The sequence below is a fragment of the Parambassis ranga genome, chromosome 17, assembly GCF_900634625.1.
Source record: "Parambassis ranga chromosome 17, fParRan2.1, whole genome shotgun sequence".
Classification (NCBI taxonomy): Eukaryota; Metazoa; Chordata; class Actinopteri; family Ambassidae; genus Parambassis; species Parambassis ranga.
The window spans coordinates 1,234,932-1,260,306 of NC_041037.1; the positions used below are offsets into that span (position 1 = coordinate 1,234,932).

Sequence of the window (25,375 nt, forward strand, 5' to 3'; positions counted from 1 at the left end):
TAACATGTAAATAATATAAAGTAGCTTCACCTGTTGCGTCGGCAGGTGTTGAGCTGTTGATGGAGTTAGCTTAGCTGTGCTAGCTTACGCAGAGGCAGAGGCAGTTGTGTCCTCTTCCGGTGTCCATTTAAATATCTACGTGTTGATAATAATTTTTCCAAAATAGCACGGACAGCTCTGCAGCTAACGTTAGTCACTAACTCACGCGGTAACAATAAAAACCGAACGGTTCGGCTAACGGCGCTAAGGCTAGCTTAGCTAGCTAACGTGTTGACTGTTCGCCTGCAGCGCGGAGCGAACTGAGACAGTTCGCGGAGCTGAAGTAGGTTTTATAAATGTTTATATAACAAATGTTTCTTAATTTATCAGTGTTAGAGGAAGTAGTCTTTTTTTGAAAATAGTTTTTTTTTATTTTGGAAAAATAATAATAAATAAATATAATTAAAAACCTTTACTAAAGTAAACAAAATACCTTTTATAATTCTTACTTCTTCCAATTATTAAATTAAACGTCTGTAACCACTATGTTTCAACTTAATTTATAAACCATAAACCACCATCCAACATTAAAACAGACCGCGGTGTGTGTGTGTGTGTGTGTGTGTGTGTGTGTGTGTGTGAAAACAAAGTGCATCTCCATTTATTAGACTTATTTGCTGCTGGAGATCATCCTTTACTTCCTGTTGTCCTGCAAACACCTTCTCAATAAGCCCCTCTCAGGAGGCAGCAGCAGCACATTTACCACTACACGTCAGCAGAAGAGCCTTTTAAAATAACATAACATAACATTTTGGGACGCTCTTCTGTTCCAGGTGCAGCTCGCTGGCAGAAAAGGTGCAGGTGTAATCCATCACTTTAATTAAGGGGGTGTAGCGGTGTGGTGCTCCACCTCCAGGACCCTGTTGTGCACGCTGGGTGCTGACTTCCTGACCGAAGGGGAGCTACTGTTGAAGAGGCAGCCGTTGTGATTCCACTCTCCCCTGTGGAAAAGGTCAGACTCACTGCTGACAGTGATAGTTAAATGTTTTTTGGTATCGTCCCCTTACAGTAACGTCCATATATGACATCATACCATCACAACAGGGAGGCTGTCAGAGGTGGAATGCAGATATAAAGTGTATGACCAGGGACTCTCTTTTAGAGGTTTTTATTCCAGGTTGAATAAGCCACAGGTAAACCTCCACACCACCATTCATACCTTTATTCCTCACTGTGGGCTACACAACGGTCACAAATTAGTGATTCCTCCCTTGTATCATAGGTACAGTTTATATTTATTATTTGTACAATATATGGTCATAAAATCCATTGATCCGTTGAACCGTCCACCCACCCAATGTTCACATGCACACACACAAACACTGTATAGATGTCCGCAGGCCGTCCGCCTTTTAAACCCGCCTGTCGCTGAAGAAACGGGTCAGTACCGAGATTATTTCAAGTTCTCAGAGAGGATTTGTTCTATAAACTGAAGAGATGGCGTGCAGATTTAACACAGAGTGGCGAGTTCAGAGGACGTCGGTCCCGTTCATCAGGTAAAAAACAAAAACAAAAACATGGAGGAGCGGATTCATGAAGAATGAATGTTCTCCCTCTGGTTCTTGTTCCTTGTGAAGCCGAGCGGAGGCAGGAGAGAGCAGAGCAGTTTGGTTCCCCAGTCTGGTTCATAAAGGAGTGACTATACAAGCAATGAGATTTACAGTACAGCATCATGACCCTGAAATACTGAAGCTCGGTCCTCTGCGGCTCCTTCGGTCTCCGCCCGCCCGCCGGTGTGTTCCCAGTCATCCAGTGTCGTCACCTTTGCAGTAAAGTGGCACAAATGCAGCTGCAGCAGAAAATGAGATACTGAAGAGTGCAAAAACATTTTGGTCTCTAAGTTCTAACATCTACAGTTTGGTTCATGAGATGAGAATTCGTCGTTTGGCTTTAGTTGGTCCAGAGGTGTGACCAGAGAAGCCTGGTTGGTTCGCGATGAAGACAAGCTGCCCAGAGCCAGGCCAGGCCAGGCCAGGCCAGGCCGGACTGTTCCTGGCAGGGCCATGCTGGGTTTAAGGAAGAGCTCTGCATCAAGAGAGAGAGAGAGAGAGAGAAAAAACAGAAAGAAGCTCCTCTTCTGGCATCTACCTGCCAAAAATGTTCTCATACTCCAGCAGTATAAGCTCCACGATCTGGTTCTGGTACACCATGTGGACCGCCATGCTCAAGGTCTCTGTTTCAGGCCGCAGTAGAGTGGGGCCGAACACGATGGCGACGCTCTGGGCGGTCATGCGGTTCTCCTCGCCATGATCGATCACTCTGGAGGGAGGGACAGACAGAGAAGGTTCTCTATCAATCAAACACCAGACAAACCCACGGACTTTGCCACTAAGATTACAGAGTGGTGGATTTTATGAGTCTTCCCAAGAAATCAAGAAATCTCTTGACAGCTTTTCATCCAATCTGCTTCATTTCACAAGTGCACTGACCCAAGTAAATGGAATCATTCAAATGAGCGCCTGTCACATTTTGAAGTTGTTTTCTGTTAAGCAGGTAACAAAATGGGGGCCCAGGCTATCAGAGGGGGGCGCCAGAGGGGGGCGCCAGAGGGGCGCTAAATGTACTCAGCAACGTTTAAACAACCAATGGATGACTTTGAGTGAGCAATGAAATTTTTTAGGTTTAACCAGAGACTGTAAAAAGATGGACGCCATGACAGCTCCCCAGATGTGAGGCCAAAAACGTCTGGATCACCCCCCGCCCCCTGGTGGCTGTCTGCGGTACAGGTCATAACCCCGCCTCCTCCATGTTGGTGGTGCAAATTGTTTTATATATTTTTTTACTTTTAGTTTTGTACTTTGGCTAAAAACAAATACATGACATCATAGTCAGCAGCCACTGGAGCAGCTAAGCTACAAATGATGAGGCTGCTTCACCTCTCTAACCTCTACTGCTCAGACTCTGGGTCCAAGATGGCGTCTTTTCCACCATGACAGCACCTGTGTGTGGGATATTGTGGCCTTGTTTTTGTACAAAGGTTGGAGGAGCAGCCGTGGTGTCCATCTGTTTTACAGTCAATAAAAACATCAATAAACCGCTGTGTGTGTCTCTTACTTTCGCAGGTGTTTGAAGAGAGCCTGCATGGTGTCGTGGTTGGGCCTGGGCAACTGTTTGACCAGCTCTTTGATCGACTGAACTCGCTGCTTGTAGTCGGGTATCTCTGCAGAACAGAAGAGGGAATGGATTCATCAAAGTTACACATTTGGCTTCATAAGTTGGTGCCGCATGTTTAGTCACGGTATGTGCAGCTCAGTGTGAGTGAACACATATCGCTGTGATGCAGCTTGTTGTTGTAGACTTACTGATGGCGCTGACGAAGTCGTGGAAGAAAGCGTAGGTGAAGAGAGGCTCCGGCAGCTCTCTGAAGTACATCTTCAGAGCTCCAGTGGTCACATGGATGTCCTCCCACTTTGCATCCATCAGGTTCACCTTCTCATCTGCACATTACATTCATACAGAGACACTGAGCGCCTGAAAGCCCGGGAGGAACACCGAACAGGAGCAGCTTTATACAGCGACTCACCGTGATTGACTGCAAATCGGAGTTTTTGTATGACCGCCAGGTTCCCGCTTACTCTGTACAACCCGTCTACAGACAGACCTGCAGAGGAGGGGGGTGGGCGTCAACATGAGTTTCAATACCTGCTAAATATTCTTCATGTGCGTCATCAGCCACGCCCGATCTGACGCTGCCTGCGTTATCAACAGGCAGTAAACCGCACCCTGTTTTTACTACAGGCAGGAAAACAGAAGAATCTGAACCCACCATTGTTCTCCACGTGGTCGATGCACGTCTTGACGAAGCTTGGCACCGTGCTGCATTCTCTGTTACACAAGCTGGACAGACTGGAGCCGAACACCTGATCTGAAGACACACAAAGACAAGAACGTCACGTCCTGAGCCTTGCTGCTTATGTTACTGTTCAAAGACACACTGCAGCACCTTTAATGTATCCTTTGTCTCGGACGGCCTGCAGCGTCGGGCGGCGGGTGAGGAACTTCTTCAGCTTGTGTCTGGTCTTCTTGTTGTCAGAGACATCCATGCTGGTCGAGGTCTTCATGGCTGCAGAGGAGAAATGAGACAGGACGGCATTATCCACCACTCGCCTCAGCGCGCTGATCGCCATGGCGGCCGCTCGATGTTTTGGAGGAACAAACTTGATAAGCAGCTATTTTATAGTAGTAGGACACACAGGGCTGTCGGGGTCAAAGTCCTCCAGCTGCTTCTATACGTAGTGCTTTCATTTTCAGTCTAATGCTTTAAATGTTTTAATCTCGGTCTGCAGTCATGTAGAATATGTTTTATGTATTTTTACTTTTTCCAGATTATGTATTATTATTGTTATTTACTGTGTTTTGTCTGTATGATTTGTTTTTGTCTGTTGTAACGTGGTGCATGTTTTCTTTCTGCGTAGTTTTCTTTAAAACCTCTGCCTTTGTTGGAGTGTCTGTGTTCTTTCTCCTTGTCATGTTTCTCGGCACCTGGAGACTCTGGCATGTCTTCTTCTATGGCCTCATCAGACTCCCAAGCCTGCACACACACACACACAGAGGGAGGAAATACATGAGTGGTTTTGAAAAACATCCTTTGCTCTCCCAACAAAGGGAAACACTGTATCTAAACCATTGATGGAACAGAATCGGGTATTTTTCAAGGTTTCATAGTCACAGCTTTTGTTAACTCTTACATGTCATTCTATGTGTCTAGGTCGTATAAAGAGGGATGACTGACTTTCAAGTTCACAAAACCAAAACACAATCTGAGGATGATAAAACTCTATTCAAGGTTTAAAGCTGTTTCGTGTCCTCACATGAGTGCTGATGGTGTTCTGCAGCGCCTGGAACCAGTCATTGATGAGGCCGTCGTTTTCAGACTGGATCAGCAGCTCGGTGCCCTGCCGGGTCTTCAGCTGCAAGTTGGGAAACATGTGTAGGCTGATTCTTTATGTTTATGTTTAATAATTCAGTTTTGAATGCCTCAAACGTGTTGATTGACGTGTTTTGTTGATTTATATAAAGATACAACAGTGAGCTCTCTCTCACCTCTAAAACATGCTTCTTGCTGGACTTGTCTTTGGAGGCCCATTCCACCGAGCCGCCCTTCAAATCCACCGTGATCTCTGGTTTGGACTGACCACCTCCAAACTGGACACAGAGAGAGAAGATCATTGACAGTCTTAACTGTTTACATATACACGTCTAATGATCTGTGAGCTGCTGCAGTGACGAACTGTTAGCTTTGATAGGTGGTAATGTGTCACATGAGCTAAGGAGTACAGACAGAAAAACACCTCTTCAGTTTAGGATTCCTCTTTCTTGGTGGAAAGCTGTCTTTTATAATATGCTACTCACCCAGCTGGTCCCGCCTCCTTGACCTTTGGTAAACAGCAGTGTTGAACCCTGGAGGACCGTCCAGTAAGATGTCCAGTTCTTCCTGAGACAGATAGAAACATGACAACTTATGGGAGTAAACCTGTAGGACTTCATGTTTATCTATTCAGGAGGAGTGTGTATATATATATATATATATATATATAAATATCAATTTTTTATACAAATATATATATTTATTTTTTTTATTTTATATATATATATATATATATATATATTTATTATTATTTATTTTTTTTTTTTTTTTTGAGAAACCTCAAACCCCAACCCTAACCCTGATCACAGTGAGAACCAGCACTATAACAGCAGGGTGTTAAGACTCGGAGCTACTCACCGTACTTTCTTGCCATTCTCAGTAATCTTTGTCACATTCAGAACCCCGCACTTTTCAGACGGCTGTCGAGGAAAAAAAAAAACCACAAGAGTTACAATGTCCAAAAACTGTATTAGAGACACATCCCTCAAACTATGATTGACAACCACCGCTGGATCACACGAGAGAAATATGCTGCTCCATCAGAGTGAACAGAGAAAGCATTCCCATTAAAAAAAGAAGAACAACACCACCACAGAACAACCCGCCCCCGGAACAACGATGCAGGAAGACGCATCAGAACCATTACTCCCATTCAGGAAGGCACCATGATCACACACAGAAGCACAGATGGACTTCTGAGTGTGCACAGAGAGAGGGGAAGGTAACGCTGCAGATCAAACCACCCAGAAGGAAAAATTATCTCAATTTGTCCTAACAATAAAAAAAAAAAAACAGTCTTCCTGCACAGGCTCAAGTATTTCTTCAGCTTTTCTTTTAATGCTGAGGGTCGTTTGTACACTGTGGCACCATCTCTCTGACCTGTGTAGGAACCCTGCAATAAGCTGCAGTTTGTGCGTCACTGCCTACATTCTGAGAGGGAGGTGAGTACTAACAGAGGCGGGGGGCTTGGGAGACGAAGAGCAGGAGTCAGAGTCAGGAGAGGGGGGCTTGGGGCTCAGAGGTACATCCTAGTGAGGAGACAGGGATGAAAAAAAAACACACACTGTCACATGGGCTAGGGTTAATGAGAAGACGATGCAAGGTTAAAAGGACACACACAGCTGAGAGAGCGTGATGGTAATTAGCGCTGAGATTATAATGCACAGTGTGTCGAGGACCTGGGTGTTTTCCAAGAGACACAAACGGTTATTAATTAAGATGTGGATGCAGGTAGTGTGTTCTCGGAGGGCTCGTGCAGCTGCTAATAATTTTGAGCAGTGTGATCTCTGTCTTTGCAGGTCCTAACTGCTTGAACTCATCGGTTTATGATGATTGGTGAAAAAATGAACAGGCTCAATCAACTCAGGATATAATTTGATCTGATAATCAGTCCTGCTGTGTGATTGTCTTCATGCAGCCTGATTGCGTGTTTGTAATGAGGGACGAGGCACTGATAGATCAGACTGACAGGCTACTGACTTGGTGTTTGTATGGGTGTAGGCGGGCGGAGCCTGTGCGAACACGTCTGCTTTTTAACAGCCGCTGCAAAGCAACAAGTCTACAACTGACAATCTGGACTCATCAAACATCAACAACACAGAGTTTCTGCCGAGGCGTCAGTGGGACGTGCCAGACCTTGTCATTGGGCTCTTGGACGTAGGCGCTGTGTCTCCACTTGGTCAAGACGATGGGCTCCACCTGTTTCCTGTCCAGACTGCGACTCTTTGGGGCGTCTCCGGAGGGCTGGGGAGGGGAGAGGTTGTACTGCAGGGAGGGAAGAGGAAACCTTTAATTTAGGAAAATCCGCCTGCATTTTCACCCCAGCATGCCATGAAGACTCAATGTGAAGGGGCGAAGCTCCTCAGAACATTCCACTTAAAGCCAAATGTATATGAAATATATTGATAGCTGTCAGAAATGTATCACACAAAGTTTCTATTGTCTTGTTTTGATATATTAAATAAACAAACTTCTTGTGGCAGCTGCTGCAAGAGCTATGAATGTCAGGTGGATGGTTTCACTTAAAAAAGTCAGATGGTTCTTTGCAAAAAAAAAAAAGTCATCAGCAAATCTCCATACAACTTCTTCAGGGCCTGTAGTTTCAGAGAAATGTTCGGGTTGTTGGAGATTGTTCCACCTTTAATTCAGTCACTGTCACATCATGTTATTTTAAAGAAGCGGGAGTTCATCTGTGTACGCTGATTCTTACCTTTGGCAGCTCCCACTCTGACCTGGAGCCGTCTGCACTGTAGTAATACGGTCTACCCTGGTCATCAATGTGTTTCAGCCACTAGTGGCACACAGACACACACCAGGGAATCATCAGTGGTGTGAGACACTTTAATTTGTGCAATACATTTTTAAAGCCTATAATGTCCTGCACAAATATAATGAGGCTGTGCCAAAACTCAAAAAGACTAGAGTCTGGGAAAATAGATCAAAATCAAACTGAGGCATCACACTGTCTCTTGTCGTAATCATTTTCATGCAGTAGAGGCACAGCAATGTAAATAAATCAACCCCACACCTGCTCCACCCATTCAACCCCAGAAAAAATCCCCAACAGCAAAGACACAGCAGAGGAGCCCCACATGCAGACGTCTGTACCTTCTCGTTAGTATAGTCGCTGACGTACAGCGTGTGGCCGTACTCGTCCATCTCCTCTGACCAACCACGCGGCGGCGAGCCATACTGGCTGTCTGACTGGCTAGAGTAGGTACTGAAGCAGGTTTCTTCTGATGACAGAGGCTGGAGGCGCCCAATGGAGAGCGAGAGGAAGGGAAGGAGAGATGGCGAGAGCGAGAGAGGCGTGGTCTACGATTAGTGTGGGGGGGAAAAAAGAGAAAACAGAGAGGGCGTTTTTCACCAAATAGGAGAAAAGACAGCCATGCAGCCAGAACCACTAAATCATGAGGAACTGCCCAACACCAGCCTGATACAGCACAGAACAGCCCCCGACAGCAGTGAGGTGAATCTGTAGAGGAGATGAAGTGACAGTGACTGTCTTTGGCCTGTTGGTGGCAGTGTGGTGTAGCCAGAGTCAGAGCTGACTCTCAAATGATTTAGACTGTAATATATCACAGAGGGTGTGTGTCTGTGTGCGAGTTCATCACACACAAAGTCATTCCCTGTGGACCACCTGTCATTAAAGAAGAAAAACAGACCGCAGCTTCCGTAGTTCCAATTTTGGAAAAGCTTCTATTTTTTAAAGAAGAAATTATCCAGACAGAAAAAATTGAGATTTTTTTTTGCCAAAATATATTTTATCTGAAAATTCAAATCTCCCACAACAATCTGTCAGGGCTGAAAGGATGATTGGTTTTTGTTTCTTTCAGACACAGTGTGATGAAGTGCTGCCATGCTGTATCTGTTATCTCTGACAAGCTGCTGTTGGTGTGTGTCTGTATGAGCTGCTCCAATTCAAACTTCAATTTGTGCTGCTAAAAATTCAGATTCTGAATCAAATCTAATGATCAGGCTTCAGGGTAAAGGTCAAAGGTCTTTATATAATCGGGCGGAGTGGTCGTTTAGAGAGGAAACCCACTGGAAGGACAGTCACACTTCTTTTCTACAGTCTCTAACCAGGTGTTAATCCCGGGTGACACGTCATGAGACCTTTGATGACAAAAGGGTGAAAAGACTCCTAGAGTCTGCCCATAAGGCCCATGTGGCCCCTGTGAAAACACTATTGTTTTTCAGTGCACATTTTTGTACCTCTGAACTCTCCCCGGCGCTGTGGCTGTCTCTGGAGTTCCCTGTGCTGGCGTCCTTGGCTCGAGGAGGTTTCCAGGTCCTCTCCTGGGTGGAGCGGTTGTAGTAGTAGTGCCTTCCAGTCTGGTCCTTGTGGGTCTCCCAGTCACCGAGCACTTGGTGAGGGGAGCTGGATGGAAGAGGGGGCAGGTTGGTCTGGGTGATCTTCAGTTCCTGGAGGTTGGTATAGACGGGCGATTCCGGGCGACCCTGACCTGACGAGGACACCGTCTGAGAAAAGAAAAAGAAAGGTGGGACTGTGAGTGGATTTAAAGTTGGTGGATGGACAATCATGTAAAACCTCAAACAGGTCTGCTGTTTGCAGTGTTCTCATAGTTTACTCCACACACCCGGGAAATAAAAAGAAATATGAAGCTAAAACAGCAAATGCAGGCGACTGAGGAGCAGATGATTGAGGAAGGAAGTTACTGCTGTTATATAACAGAGTGGTGGGGACCCGTGTCAGGTAGAAATGAGGAAGTAAAACTGACACAAGATGCATCCTGAACATTGGGATGACAGTTTGTCCAGTCCCATCCTTACAGCTGTACACAGAGACAACTGTGGGAAACATTCCTGGATAAATATATCAGTTCATGGATAGAGACTAATATTCACTGTTATATTGTAGACAGTTTCAGAGTGTCAGATTTATTTGGACTGCAAAAATTCAACCCATTAAAATTTCCGAGAACCAGGCCGACATTTTTAGATTGTATTTTGTCTAAAATGTCCAAAACCACAACATCTTTAGTCAACCTTAAGACCTGAACAAGCACTATATGATCCTTTTTGTCAAACAGTTTAAAATAAGTGCTGATTAATGTGTCTTTGGAGAAGTGTCTGCAGTCTGTATACAACATCAAAACCCCAAAGTAATGATATGATTTACATTTGGCTCTTGGCAGAAAAAAAACCAACCTCTGACAACACAACTATGTTTCTGTGTAACAACAAATCAAACGTCCCTGCTGTTACACTACATTCTGTGTAACTCAACCCTAATAAAGACCGAATTCCTGTTAAATTCCAGTATTGACAAGCAAACAAAAAACTTCTTGTTGAGTGGAAGAGGAAGCTCTCCTCCGTCGTAGTACAGCCTGCGTGCAGCCAGTAAATGACAGAGCATCCTTCAAACCACAGAAGCAGAACTGATCCAGTCAATGGGCTGCTGCTTGTCATGATTATTTCATGCTGGCATTACAAAGCGGCTGCCTGGCTGCAAAGCGACAGGGCACAGAGAGAGAGTCATAAATAATGCCGGTGCCCCGAGGCCTCCTAACACTGGCTCTGTGATGTTTTTATTGCGTGGGGATCAATAGGGATGAAATATGCAGGAGGCGAGCAAACAGCTGGAGGTAGCCGGCAGAATCGAATATGCAGTGGACTAGAGGAGTCTGAGCAGAGCGTGGTTCAATGAGAAGGACCAAACACAGAGAACAGACAGTCCGATAATTCATTAACAGCAGTTTCTCAAAACTTGTGTGTGAAAACACATCTATGACATATTACCTGTGGAGGTGAGCAACCAGTGAACACGTCATCCTCTTCATGTAATGAGAAGGTTCGGAAAAAATGTCTCCTCAGGTGGATCATGGCCTCTGTTGTTTAGTATGCTGTGTTGGAGTGAAGCTGTCAGTTTGCAGCACACAGCGTGCCGCTGACACTGTCCTGTGGTCTTCCTGCACAGCGCTCAGTGAACATGTGATTTAGTGCACGGAGCTGTCAAAGGGGAAGTCCTGACAGTCAATCGACCGTTCAAAAACCGGGGAGGTGGTAACCCACTTCAGAGTGGGCCTCAAAAACCACATTTCCCCCTCAAGGGCTGCTTTAAATTAAATATATATCTGCTCCTTTATACATTAAGATCCATATGAGCATCTCCAAAAGCGACACACTGCATCAGTGTTGCATTTTAAAATAAAATGGTAAAAATGTAAATTAATCAGATTATGCAGCCTATTAATATTCTGGGTTAACTCACCTGCACTCTGGCAGCACTACACCTATGAATGCAACTTAAAATGCAAGAAAACACTTTAAAATTCAACTGATCTCAGGCAGGTTCATGGAACAACCTAGTAAATCCTAACTTCCAGTGATGGCAGCAATATGTCCTGTGTCACATAAACACACCCCTTATGTAACTAAAGTCTTCACTCGGCCCATAAACAAAAAAAAAAACGCACGGCCAGTCTCCTTTATAGCGGCTGTATATTCCTGAGCAGCTGGTGCTGGACATCTGGTGTGAACAGGCTGACCGCCTAATCAATACACAGCTCTAAAACCCACTGAAGCACAGCGGGACATTAAGAGGTTGACCTCTCACTATGAGGAAGCTGCTCTCTTTCACAGCATACTGTGCTCCGAGTAAAGGTGTCCACGGAGGAGAGGTGTCATAAATCTGCATGGTAATACCTGAACCACTCTTCTTAAACATGAAATAAACATTAAGAGGTTTGCTGGTGAAAAGTTCAAGAACAGATCTGGTGGTTGCACAGTCTGACCCACTAACCGCAATCACACAGGACCCACAATCATGACTGTGCAGTTCAAACTCTGAGCCTGAGGGTGCACAACACTGCAGCAGCCAATTACCAGCTCTGATTGTACCCCGGCACACTCCTCCTAATTTCCTATTTCAGGCCAGAGCAGTGGTTAATGGGCAGAGAGAGAGATGGAGAGTGACGCTGCCAGTTCCAAATAGGAGAGCGGCACGGTGTTATCTGTACTGCCTGCAGCTCTGCAGTGGAATAATAATAATAATCAGCCGGTCCAGTGTTCTTCAGATACAGATACACCTCATCAGAACCAGGACAAACACAGAAAGAGAGGAATCGGACTCAGCACAGCTTAATGGCTGCAGCTGCTTTGGCATCACACACTCCGTATTAATACAAGTATGGTGAGAGATTCACTGGTCATTTGTGCACAGTTGTTGTTCTCATGTAAAGTTGAGGTCATTCCCCAGCGCTGTCAGCTGGCTCATCTCAGAACTGTTAGCTTCAGTTGTGGTTTCAGCAGTTCTTTCACTCATGTTGGTTCTTGTGGTTTATCTGTTGGTCTCTCAGATTGCTTGTTTAGTCTGGGTTTAAAATGAATCTGGCTTCGAAGCCAGGTGAACTGTATAGACTAGGGCTGCAACAAACCAGTATTTTAATACTCGGATACTCGCCGAGTTATTGTTTTTTATTTACGATTGTTTTTGCGATTATACGAGTACTCGGATCACATGTAAATGTCATAGTTCGCCCATAAATACGGCTGCAGCTAATAGCTTTAGTCCACTAAAATAGTTGTCGATGCATTTTTGCCCTCGAATTTACTCAAGTACTCAAATAATCGTTGCAGCCCTACTACAGACTCCTGCACAGAGAACGCCATGATTATAATTAATACAATAACCAGCTGCTGAAGGAGTAGTAACATCTGATTCCTTAGGTTCTGACCAGTGTAAACGGCAAACAGACAATCCCAGGTGAGCAGCAGAGCCCTTTAGGTGGCAGCCTGACAACAAGGATTGTTCAAGTAATGGGACATGTGTGATGTAGAAGGAAGAGAGGAGGTGGAGGTGGAGGTGGAGCTCCGCATGTTCACCTCCCCTCTGCTGTTTGACACAGATTAACCTGTTCTGCTGCATACCACTGGGAGCTGGGTCAGGCAAACACATAACAAACACAAAAGTAAACACACACACACACACACGCTACCATATTTTGATGTCAAGCTACAAGTGTGTGTTCAACTAAAACACACACGTGCAAGTTCACACATGTACAAACATGCCCATAAAACAAGCACAGCTCTCCGTCTCTCTCTCTCTTACTTCCTCGTCCAGTCAGTTTTTAGTTTCACTGGGACAAAGTGTCTTTGCAGTGCTTTGCGTGTTCGACTCCGGCTAGTGCTGCATTGCACAACACAAGTAGGAAATATTTCTTAACATTTTCCTACTTTAGCTACACAAATGCAGCTGATGACAGCGACATTTCCATTCACTGGTTTGACCTTACTGCTAAAATCACTCAAAACTTTGTAGAATTACTTTTGTTGAAGAACAACAAAGCACATTATTTACCACAAAATCAAATCCAGAGCTGATTTTATTCTCTTAAAGTAGTTGTCATTATGCAGAGGCACCACTGATGGGTGGATGAATGACAATGACAGTGAAACCTGATCAAAACAGGGAGTGGAAGGACGCTGAATTCACGGAAATGTAGAGGAAGTCTTCCCTGATAAGATCTTCACCGATACTGTAACACAGTGAAAATATGACAGGTAAACGTTTCCATTCATTCACAACATCCACATCCTAAATACTCTGCAGGATAGATCGAGTACATGACAACTGTCACCTCTGTAGAGGACCAACTGACCAGGAACAGCAAAGGACCAAACATAAACATGACTGAGGGGCTTACGTCCAAAAACAAAAGTCCCCAAGAGACACTGAGCCTCAAGCTTGTCAAACAGATGTCCATCAGAGCGCTAGTCTAGTCTGAGGTAATCTCAGTAAATCTGAACTGAGTAATACAGAAGAAAGGGCAAACCATCAGACAAACACACTGCAAGAGACACAAGAGTTACACAACTCTGCTGAAGTGACGTCCAGCCTGAAGTGGGTCTGAGTCTGACTCTATGAAGTCAGGAAGCACTGACCCAACAACTCATTCCATTATCAATTAGTCAATATAAAAAACATTTTGTGAAACATATCCTAGTGGCCAACTCAGCTCAACTCCATTCTTTTTAATTTAGATTTTTTTTTGCAATGTAATGGCACAAATGGCAAATAATGCACAAATATTCATCTTGAATTTTAACTGAATACATGTTACAGTTCGATAAACTCTCTGCAAATAGGTCAGATGTAGAAAAACAGCAAGAGGATGAAAAATCAACAGAGAAGGATAATTATTTGGTTTATAAAATGTGACAGATCAAATGTAGCAGGGGGGAAAAAGTGATAAGTGTTGGCCCTCCCTATATGAAGGTGGGAATAAACATCTCCAGATGTGTGTGTGTGTGTGTGTGTGTGTGTGTGTTAATGATGAGAGTCAGGAGCAGCAGCTGTCTGGATGCTGCTCCTCCCCTCCTCACAGGCCATGTGGGATATTCCCTGCAGGCTGGAACATGATGCATGAACACACACAGTCAACCTCATTTAAATGTCCAAATTTGCAGCAGCCTCTTGGTTTTCAGACATCTTGCTGACCAATATAACCCGAGACACAAGCGAGAGAAAAAGGAAGGGATTCGATGTTTCCCAGGGATATATGATTGCTCCGGCTGTCCTTTCAGGGACAGCATGATGAATTCTAGAAATGTCTGCAGAATATTCTCCAAAGTGACTCAGCGTTAGATGCATGTTAGCACGGTGGTGATGTTGTTTTGAGAGAAGCCGCGAGGAAGCACAGAGCAACAAACAGCTGACAGCCGCGCACGATTAATCCTCTTATTCCATCTACCTGACTGGTCACGGCTAAGGACGCTAATTCTCCAGCACAGTGGTAGGCCGGGGGCTGAAGGGGTCCGCTCAGGACAGCTGGTGTATTCAAAGGTATGTGTGTGGTTATGTAAGAGTGTAGCAGGGGCACAGGTGTGGTCACTGCTCAGGACACATAATGCAATGGGATGTGACTTACAGGGGACGGATGTTGCGTGCAGCTTTCTTCTCCAATCAGAGCTCTGTGGAGGATTTAATGCTGTTATCTAACTCTGACACTGAGCCGTGACACTCCAGGTATGACGTGTTTTAAACTACAGAAGCAGTGAATGTTTCATAAACATGAACTTAAAGGTGCGAGCACTGGTGTTTACATCTCCTGTTATCTCAGTCCACCTGTGTTGAGCCAACACAGCTAAGGAGGATGAAGATATGAAGCAGATAGAGAGCTGTTCTGCTACTCACCACATGCCAGTCAAAACGCTTTCCTGCAGACTTCTACAGTAGGTTTCTTTCTTCAGTACAGCTTGCTTTACATTTATGAGGTAAGAAACTCGGAGGCCTGAGGGAGGATGCTGCTCGGAGAAGCTTTATTTCTGCAGCTGGGCATTAAATGCCTTGAGCAAGGGCAGAGTGATGATCAGTGATCAGGAGGGAGAGCCTTTTCTGATGTTTATTGCAACACACATTTTTTCCAAGCTGGTTTACAGATTCCAAACTGTCATGAGAAGGTTTGAGTAGCTGAGTTCATAGAAGAGTTCTGTCAGATTAACTTTTTTTTTTAGCCAGAGTTACAAACACACAAAAAAACAAATAGCAAAACACAAAAGAGCAAAGCACAGGTGGTGAGGTCCTCCCAGCAGCAGTGAATGTAAACAGAACAGCCCACGCAGCATGCCAAACATTCCCCACTGAACAGAAAACCGGGGGAAACGAGGGTTAAAAGGACGAGGAAGCGGCGACAGAGAACACCTGCAGCTCTGTGCACCTGCCCAGCTCCATTTAGAAGCCTGTTACTCTTCTCTGTAAAATTATTAATCACAATTAGTGCTGGAACAATTACTCGACTCATTGATCCCCATTTTGCCAAAAACACATTGTTGTTTCCAGCTACTGACACTTTGTGTTCAGGAAGTGGATTTTGTTGTTAGCTGGAGCAGAATCACTTCACCTCTCACACAGAATCACTCCACAACTTGAGACATCAGACCTCTGGTTTGATTTGAGAGCAATGAGACAGATGGCTGCATGTATGGCTGCATGAGTGTGTTGTAACCCCTCTGCGGCAAACAGTGCACATTCAGTTAACCTCCTGTTCTGCAGCACATTAGAGAACACCAATGGGACACAGCCTGGTGTCTACTGGAGTCTACATTTTCAATGAGACAGCAACTCTTAGGCTCTAGATGTCAGCATCAAATTAGATCTCTGAGATTAATTAAACCTACATACAACAACACAGAGGACCTGTTTCCTTCCATGCTCATCCTGTCGGATCCCATTATGATACACACAGCTTCACTGATGAGCAGCATGGCCCAGCTGGGCCCATTGAATGAGTTAAGACCAAATCCAGCAAGGAGGGAACAGGAGTATTATATGTTTAAGTGCAGACTCAGGTCCTTCGAGGCCATCGTGCTGGATGTCCAGTCATCAAAATGAATGAAGAGTTATACGTACGTTGTGTGTTATACACAACACATCTATGATGTACTGACCTCAGTGTAGTGTAACTGGTAGACTTTGAAGGAGGCTGGGAGCAGAGCTGCAGTTTTAAGTTTCTTATTGTATTCCTAAGACTTACTGGAACAACATCATGGACCTCTGGACCTCAGCCATAATCAAAACACAAGATCAGTGTCATAGTCTGAGGTCATTTTAAACAACCATCTCTCTTTCTGCATCATGAAAAGCTGCTTTCTACTTCCATGCATCAGTAATGGATGTTAAATGTGTGGGTGAGAAGTCGAATGCCCGAGCGGATGACATAGGCGGACTTTAGTTTCATCAAAGTCTGCCTACATGCTGGATGATGACTCAGTGGTGCCACTAAATGTTCCTATGAATTGACAAAAAGAGCCTCGACGGACAAACATGACATGAAAAAAAACATAGACAGGGTGGAACAAAAGATGGTAGAAGAAAGAAAACTAACAAAGAAAACTGAGGAAATAACTCGGAACAGAAGCAGGAGAGCCGCTGTACATTCAAAGCTTAAAGGAAATCTGAAAAAGCTTTATGAGGCAGGACAAATAATGGAAACATGAAAAGGCACAGGCCCGGCAGTGGTCCTCATAAATGAGCGGGCACTGGAAAAAGAGTGAGTCACGGCTCAGGCATGACACAAGTGGCCTTTTTTACTGACAGCAGAGGTAATGACAGAGCGCTGGAATCCATGGATTACTGTAAGTGAGCAACATAAATCACATGTGCTTATATTCCATTGGCACCAAACCTGATGGCATTCTGACATTCCTCCTCATTAAGACACTAGCATGTTCTCAATATGTCTCAAAACACATCAGAGTGCTAACTCTCATTTCATTTCTCACAGCAGCAAACAACAAGCTGCCGGTTTTAGGTGGTCAGCGGAGATCTGGCCTGTTTGGGTGAACTGGGTCACTGGTCTGACATGTACAGTATATAGGACATTCTTACTGAGGGACCCAGTTCGGCTTTATTTAGAAAAGTAACACATTTCTCCCTCATACGTGAACTGAACATAAAGAAACTGCACTAACTCTGGACGATCAGGGTACATGCGGTTTAGCTTTTAGAAACTCGTCTGTAACTTAACCCTAAAATCCTCAGTGGTGAATTAATGCAGGATTCATCTAGGAGTTGGTTCTTTGACTCTAAAATTTATTGTTGTTTAGCAACAAAATCCATTACTTAATATTCTGGTAGTATTTTATGTTCATATTCTGTGTGTGAAAATCCAAATTACTGTCAGTTTCAAGGCTCTAAGAGTGAACAGTGTGGGCGCGACTTGGCTTTAGGACCTGTAAACAAGTGAAACAAACTGCAAAACAGCAAGTGAAGAGGCCGATAATTATGAGTTCGGAAAGAGCAGCAGCATGCGACAACAAAATGATGGGGCAATTAGAAAAGCTAAGAGTGTAATTAAGCTCGACAACAGGCCCAAATACTCCCAGCGAAAGTCTTTTCACAAGGTCAACAGCAGCGCACAGTAATCGGAGGAGAGTAATGAGTAAATAATGCACAACAAGAGCCAATAAGTGCAGAAGTACAACACCCCTCCGAAGCTGATGTGGAGTGAGAAACAACATGATTCATCCTTTTTATTGCTCTTGGAGTGAGCCTGCACCTCTCTGCATGTAGGTTAGCCTCCTGCCGATGCTTCTTTCATCATCCACATGTTTCCCAGTTCAACCACGAAACTCAAATTCTCTCAAAACCATCAAAGGCAGCTGTGTGTAAATGTTTAAGTGTGGATTCATTTAAGTTTAGTCCATCAATAATTCAGGAGTGCTGCTGCTGTAAAGTAAGCTGTTCATTTCAAAGTGTTGAGAGTGATGGGCATGTGTGCAAAAGATTGTGAATATCAGCATCACATCTGAGTCCTGTATCGACCTGCTCCTGCACACCTCAAGGAATGTGGTGATGAGGAAGAGCGAGAGAAAATAAACACTTTTCTCCTCCTCCAGCTACAGAGAAGAGGCCACGAGACCTGGTTTCCTCACAGCCACAGGCCTCAACAGCACACCTCTTTATGGAGGAGGAGGATGAGGAGGAGGAGGAGGAGGAGGAGGAGAGCAAAGGCCAGGTATGAGGAAGACAGGAAGAGAAATCCCTCCGGCTAAAGAGGATCTTACAGTCTGCCTGTGTAACACCAGGGTTTCTGCTCTTAAAAATGAGTGTACGGGCTGAGGTTAAGAGAAGCCGGTGTATCCAACTCTAAACCCATGATTTACCATTTCACCTGTGTGAGGGTGAAATATCAGCTGAAAAAAGCTTTTCCAAAGTAAGTACTTCAGCTTCCAAGTCTGTTTTTGTGAAAAACACACAGAACGTGTATATTCAGAAAAAAAGTTGTTGTAAAAGTAAAACAGGCAGAGGTTCATGTAAAGAAAAAAAACTGCACTGCAAAGGTTTGTCAGGTGTTGTCAGTTGCTGTGGCTTGTCTTCAAAATGACTCCTGGCACTTTTCCATTCACAGGCTTCCACTCCAGGGGAGAGGCAGCACGGAGCGAGAGAGCAGCAGCCTGAGATAGAGGCTGCTGGCCGTGATTACTTCAATGACCATGCAAATCCTGCAAGGTCATTCTGATAGGCACGCAGGCAGGGAGGGAGGCAGGGAGGGAGGCAGGGAGGCAGGGAGGGAGGCAGGCAGGGAGGCAGGCAGGCAGGGAGGCAGGGAGGCAGGCAGGGAGGCAGGCAGGCAGGGAGGCAGGGAGGCAGGCAGGGAGGGAGGGAGGGAGGCAGGGAGGGAGGCAGGGAGGCAGGGAGGGAGGCAGGCAGGGAGGCAGGCAGGCAGGGAGGCAGGGAGGGAGGGAGGGAGGCAGGGAGGGAGGCAGGGAGGCAGGCAGGGAGGGAGGCAGGGAGGCAGGGAGGGAGGCAGGCAGGGAGGCAGGCAGGCAGGGAGGGAGGCAGGCAGGGAGGGAGGCAGGCAGGGAGGCAGGCAGGGAGGGAGGGAGGGAGGCAGGCAGGGAGGCAGGGAGGCAGGCAGGGAGGCAGGGAGGCAGGCAGGGAGGCAGGGAGGGAGGCAGGGAGGGAGGGAGGGAGGCAGGCAGGCAGGGAGGCAGGGAGGGAGGGAGGTGAAAGGAAAACTGCCATACAGGGAGCTCTGAGCTGGAAAAACTGCTATTTCACACAAACATGTTCCAACCTGAAAAAAGTGAGAAGTAGGTGGTACAAAGCCTGATAGAGGTCTGTCTGTTAAATAAAGTCCAAACTACGTTCAGTATTTGGTGAGATCCTCTTGAACTGAAAAGATGATAATTCTCAGCTGTAGGAAGAGTTTTGAATATTCTGTCACAGCAGAGCAATCATCTTTTAGAGATGTGACTGTACTAAACAGGGCCCGGCAACAACAAGTCATTTAGCAGTCATTACAGCCCTTCAACGTAACTGCCGACAAAGCTGTTACTAGGAAACCACATGGTGCAAAAACTGGTTGTTCTGCAGCAAACAGTTTGGTCCGATCATCAAAAATCTGTCATCAAAACATGTGAAGTGACCTTAGGCAGGCTTACTGCACCCGGAGAGGGAGAAAAGTGTCTGTAGTAGAAGTGTGAAAAGTGTTTTGTTTTGTTTTGACATTTCTTAACACAAGCCTGGTACTGCCCAGTGCTGTTACATCTGTCATCCATTGTCTCATCAAATGCTTTCTGTTAGGGGCTTTTACCTCAGCACCGTTTTTTTCCATCTTCATCTTTTCTTAGATGTTTCTTTGCTTTTTCTGCAATTAAAGGTTCAAAGCAGTTCTGGTGAGCATTGTTTTGAAAGTATCCAGGTCAGCACAGCCCTGTATGTGTTTTGACAGGAGTCCCAGACGGTGGGAGCTGCTGGAGCTGGAGAATGCTTCGTCTCCCAGGGTCATCCTGCAGAGATGAAGCTGTGGACGACCCTCAGTAGCTGCTTCCTGTGGCCTGCATCAGATGGGTGGAGGAGCTAATTAAATTAGACTCTGCAGGGGAATTCATCAGTGAGGAAATACACCACACAACACTAGCCACAGGGCTGCTGCTCCCTGTCTTGACCTGGTGATTGTTGTTAATGTTGGTAATTAATGTCTGTGCCACATTAGTTAACATTTATCTCTTTTTCCTCACACTGAGAAAGTCTGTTGTAGGTAGACAATAGTGTGAGACTGAGACTGAATCCTGTATTTTGTGTAGCAGCATCTCTCTGTGCACATTTTATTTCTCCCCAAAGCTGCAGACATTTGCATACAGGTAAGATTGAGTGTCTCAGCCAGTCGACACTTCCCTGATTACAATGTGAAGCAGAGCAGCACCTACGACTATCAGATCCAGCTCGCATTTTAATCATCGCCCGAATAAAGTCAGCCGGCGAAAAGGTTTGCTGAAGCTGCCAGATAACAGCGAGCACTGTGTGTTTTCATACAAATGTACCACTGTCCTCGGAAAAATAAAACATCACTTGTCCTCTCTTCAGAATACCAGCCATTCACAGGGTCTGAACCTGTATTTCTGGTCTTGAATGCAAATGAGCTGAAATGAGCATCATGTCTCTGGATTCTCAGACCTGAACAAGGCACAGAACCTGCTCACGACAAACCAGTTCAACGAGACCAAGCCAGGTTTTCTCTGTGGGACACAACACATTACATCATGTGCTATTCTATATTACATTTGCTATATTACTGAAGCCAGAAGTCAGAAGAAGAGGAGGAATAGGAAGAGGAAGAACAGGGAAGGCAGGTCTCTCTGAATAATCTACTAATCTAATCTGAAATGGATTTATCACAGGGACCAGGTCTAAACAGGAAGTTAAGGAGCTTTTATCCTGCGGGAGAGGAGCTGACAAAGGAGAGCTGACAGCGCGCCGCTGATTCCCCACAATGACTGTGCAGGTCCATCTATTCATGCTGCAGTGTTTGTTCTTCTATGTTCAATCACCATGTCTCACAGAGACTGGTGCCTTTACTGATCACTCAGGAAGACACACGGGCTGATAAGCTGCACACAGACAAATAAACACAAAGTGCAGGGAGAAGACTTTAACACACACGTATCAGGATAAGACGACATGCTGCATTTAATACCTGAGCTGCTGAGTTCAATCCTTAAACTCTGTTCAAAGGATCAAATTAGCTGGATTATTTTAGCCTGCTAGCAGCATGTTAGCCTGAGTTAGCTAAGCCACATTTAAAGAACTCTGCCCCAGGGTTTCTTTTTTTTTTTTGTACCATTATGCTTAAGAAATTCAGCAACTCTTGCCTGAACACGCCCTCAGAAATGTATGATTGAACCCTAAACGAGGAGGCCTTGAGCCACGAAGAAACGTTACAACCTGTTTTCTCTCAAGAACATTAGATCCCAGGAAAACCTTGGAGAAAACCATTGCTAGTTTAGTTATATTACTCACTTATAATCCCTTATTTAATACTGTTACTCAAACAGTGGGGCAGCCTACACATGCTTAAATCAGTCTTTCCTGTCTGGTCGCACACAGTCACATGTTTACACTGTGCATGTATTTAAATGCCATTCTCAGAACCAGAACAAAGCTGGAGCCGGTCTCCTCCTCCGGTTTCTTCTTCCTGTGACCTCTGCCCTGTATAATGATAACATTTCCTGCAGATGCAGTGGCCCACTGACACACATGCATCAACACCCCGTCAGCTTTGAGGAGAAAGTACGTCTTTGGAAGTGAAGACTAAACCAGCCCGGCTGCATTGTCTTCATTTAAGCTTTAGCTGTTGAAATCCACACAACATATGTGGAGCTGCTCCACATGCTGCAGCGTTCCATGCCTCCAGAAAAATAAATACAAACAAAACACCAAGATTTGAAGTGGTAAAGTGCAACTGAAGGCATATGTTTGAGACTTTATACTCTATAGACAGAGTCCAGTTCCAGACATTTGAATTGGTGATTAAGTTTTTGTGGTTTTTTTTGACAACATGGCAGCAAAACACTGCTACAGAAAACTTCCCAGATATTAATAAAACAGCTGCACAGTTTCAGGAACTTGCAGCTGTTAAATCTGCATATTTCTGCGTTCTGCTTCTTGGAACTTCGTACTTGCTCATAAACACAAATTTAAAAATAAAAGACCAAGAGAATTCAGCTACACTTTCCTGAAAGTTAATCATCTCTACCACTGAACTTCACTGAGGCTGATATGCACACAAAGACCGTCGCTTCTGCTGCAAAGTGAGGAATTACAGTGCATGCTGTCGTCAGCCTGATAAGCATGAGTACACATGGGCAGGGCCACAAGCAAACCCGTATTTATAGAGGCCTGGAAGATTATATACTGAGATAGCTCACTGTCATTTAGTGGCTCCTCAGATATATTGTGTGGTTTGGAGGGGATTGAACTCATCACTTAAGTAAAAGCAGTTTTAAACAGCTGCACTCTCTGCTGGGTTAACATGATGGTGCCAGAAAAGACAAAAGACTAAAGAACAGTCCTATAAACAGTGTAGTGTGGTGTCATGTAAAATAAAAACACATATAAATTCAAATAAACGTCACTGGATGTCCTGCCTGGGTCCAGCTCCTCTCTGTCCTCTGTGCCATCACCACTGCTGCCCTGGGCTCGTCTCACCAGCCAGCTGTCCAAACAAATGTTACGTAGCTGCCACTTATGTAATGAAGCATAGCGAGTGCTTAGCGCATCCTCTTAGCTTCCCTGTCGCATGCCATCATCACTTCTAGCATCTCAGGTCACAACTGAGCCTCCTGTCTGCCCCCTCTGGCCATTGATTTTATGGATTCAGTATGCATTCTAACTAATCAATGTTATGGATTGGTGTGAACACTCACACTGAACGAATGGATGATAAACACAAGTCTGCCCGAAGCTGCAAAACCAGCTGCTTTGTGCTTGAGAGAAAGGAGAAATACAGAACTGCAGGTATGCATTCATGCTTTTATAGATAAGTTTAAGGCTCAACGATGCTGCTTGCACGACAAAAATTCAAGCTACAGCAGCTGTGTAGCTCCATGCAGCTGTGCACAGTGTGCAGTATTAAAGCTAAAACACAGACGAGTTCATTTCTAGATAATTCTCTTTATGTGCAACAGTGCATCTGTGAGCTTCTTGCAACACACACAGCTGGATAGTATCAGAAATAGTAACCAGCATCAGTCTCACTGTGTAAGACTTTGACAAAAGAGAAGTAAGGATTTGCTGAATTGGCAAAAAAAATTGCATGTACACTGACAGTATAGCTGGAGCAAGGCACCATCTTATTTCCGAGTGTCCATGCTGTCAGTACATGCATCGATAGAGAGGCTGTCTTACCGTCTCATTCTCATCTGGGTACATGCTGTCCTGTAGCTGAGTTGCTGCTGCAGAGGAATAAGTCTTGGAGCCGGCGGTGCTGACGAGGACGCTGATGATGCAGAGAAACACAGCAGCGCCTGCCTATTCACCAACTCTGTCTCTGACTGACATGTCACTGTGCCACTCTGAGACTCCAAACACACCCTCAAACACACACATATACTCTAATTCGCACATTCTTACATAAACAGAAAGAGAGAGAGAGAGAGAGAGAGAGCTCAGCAATGCTCGCTCTCCCTGAGCTACACTGCCTGACCTGCCCTCCCATAATGCTGCTGCGCTGCACAACACGGGACACCACAGCTGACATAACAACCACAATGCATGTGCACACAAACACACACACACAAACATATCCAATTGACGCTCCCAGAGGGATTAAGAAAAGCTCCATAAAGTGAATAGTATGCCTCTTGTGCTCACTCACACACACACTAACACACACTTGTGTGTATGTTCCTTGTCTCTAATCAAAGCAGTCATACAGCACCGGTTTACACTGGATTATCCCTCATAATCAGCATCAAGGAGTCATTATACTCATGGGAGCAGCGCTATCATCACAGCTCATCAATCGACATTATAAAGGCGGAAATTCACTTCAACTAAAGTCTTCTGCTCTTGTTCTAATAACAAATCTGTGTTAATCTTCACGTCTTGGCTGCAGCTTTTTTTACACAACTCCAACCATCATCTATAGGAAAGGGGGACTTTGTCCAGACCAGGACGGTCTGAGCTGCATGTGAACACAACGGGGACCACATTAAACCACATTTAACTGACTTCCTCTCCCCTAAGGAGAGCTTCGTCCTCGTTTCGAAGCAGCTCGGGATCAACCAGGGAGAAAGAACATGGTTTGAAAAAGTACAGCGAGCCTGTGCCGAGTGTAAACAGCACACCTTGACACATGCCTTTTAACAATAACAAATATTTCCCACTCTATTTTTAGGACAGTAGATCTTCCTATTCTAATCACTTGCAACAGAGACATAAACCAAATGAATCAATCGGCAGGGCAGTTTAATGGCAACGTGAGGTTTACGGCTTTTCTAGGCAATCGACTGGCCTGAAGCTCTTCTTAGCCTCTTCAGCTTCGACTATAGTCTGTCAACGTGAAGAAGAAAGCTAAAAGAGCTGAATCAGAGCAGCTGAATTTTAAATGCAGGGAGTAGAAAAGAAGAGTGTTAAAAAAGACCGACACAAAGTGAGGGTGTCAAACCTGGCCTTACTGCTGCTCTGTTACACAAGAGCCGAGACGAAGCAATGGGTCCGCTGCCAGACCGCCTGAAGCTCTGTGTGTGTGTGTGTTTATTAGTGCATGCGTGTTTATGTGTGTGTGTGTGTCCGTCTTGAGAACAGCACAGAACAGCAGTATAAACCCCTAAGACACCAACATTGGTGATGAGCACACAAACTGACATCAACACTGTCTGCTGTACTCCACTGAGACTTCCTGCTTTTTTTTCCCCTCTCTCCAAATGAACTGCCGTTTGCCGACTGTGATTTTCCTGAAAGGAGACATTCTGTGAAGTCATTCTGGGTTTCAAATCCCAAAATAAATCTGAACAACAACAGAGTGGTGAGGATTCATGTATGCTAGTGAACAGATGAATAAAAATGCATATTCTTTTCATTTATATCTAAAACAAAAGATAACATAAAGGGCACTCGATTCTTCCGAAAAACAAATCTATAATAAAAACATCAGTGGGTGCAGCTTTAATAAACACGACACGTCACTGTGTTGACAGTCATCTGGTCGGCTGAAT

General features: G+C 44.9%; 1 protein-coding gene and 1 long non-coding RNA gene across 10 annotated transcripts in view; one reads left to right on the plus strand and one right to left on the minus strand.

Annotated features, from left to right (window-relative positions):
- Nucleotides 1-1,186: 1,186 nt before the first annotated feature.
- The window catches only part of LOC114449422 (rho GTPase-activating protein 12-like), a 34,067-nt gene continuing 9,878 nt past the window's right edge, over nt 1,187-25,375 (minus strand). Inside the window, exons 3-18 of one of the 9 annotated variants that reach the window (XM_028427082.1) lie at nt 9,122-9,388; nt 8,015-8,221; nt 7,617-7,697; nt 7,043-7,171; nt 6,361-6,435; nt 5,765-5,826; nt 5,392-5,473; nt 5,083-5,184; nt 4,851-4,949; nt 4,474-4,570; nt 3,983-4,102; nt 3,806-3,904; nt 3,563-3,640; nt 3,342-3,476; nt 3,094-3,199; nt 1,187-2,298 (exon numbers count right to left, since the gene is read on the minus strand). In XM_028427082.1, the coding sequence (XP_028282883.1) occupies nt 2,124-2,298; nt 3,094-3,199; nt 3,342-3,476; nt 3,563-3,640; nt 3,806-3,904; nt 3,983-4,102; nt 4,474-4,570; nt 4,851-4,949; nt 5,083-5,184; nt 5,392-5,473; nt 5,765-5,826; nt 6,361-6,435; nt 7,043-7,171; nt 7,617-7,697; nt 8,015-8,221; nt 9,122-9,388 (1,914 nt within the window). In that variant the 3' untranslated portion in view covers nt 1,187-2,123. Of the gene's footprint in view, nt 2,299-3,093; nt 3,200-3,341; nt 3,477-3,562; nt 3,641-3,805; nt 3,905-3,982; nt 4,103-4,467; nt 4,571-4,850; nt 4,950-5,082; nt 5,185-5,391; nt 5,474-5,764; nt 5,827-6,360; nt 6,436-6,886; nt 6,950-7,042; nt 7,172-7,616; nt 7,698-8,014; nt 8,222-9,121; nt 9,389-25,375 lie in introns of all 9 variants that reach the window. The other 8 variants (XM_028427083.1, XM_028427081.1, XM_028427084.1 and 5 more) reach the window with 8 other exon arrangements.
- Nucleotides 1,459-18,452, plus strand: LOC114449424 (uncharacterized). The gene is made up of 3 exons (XR_003671992.1): nt 1,459-1,535; nt 13,023-13,041; nt 18,442-18,452. It is a non-coding gene; the product is annotated as an uncharacterized LOC114449424 (long non-coding RNA).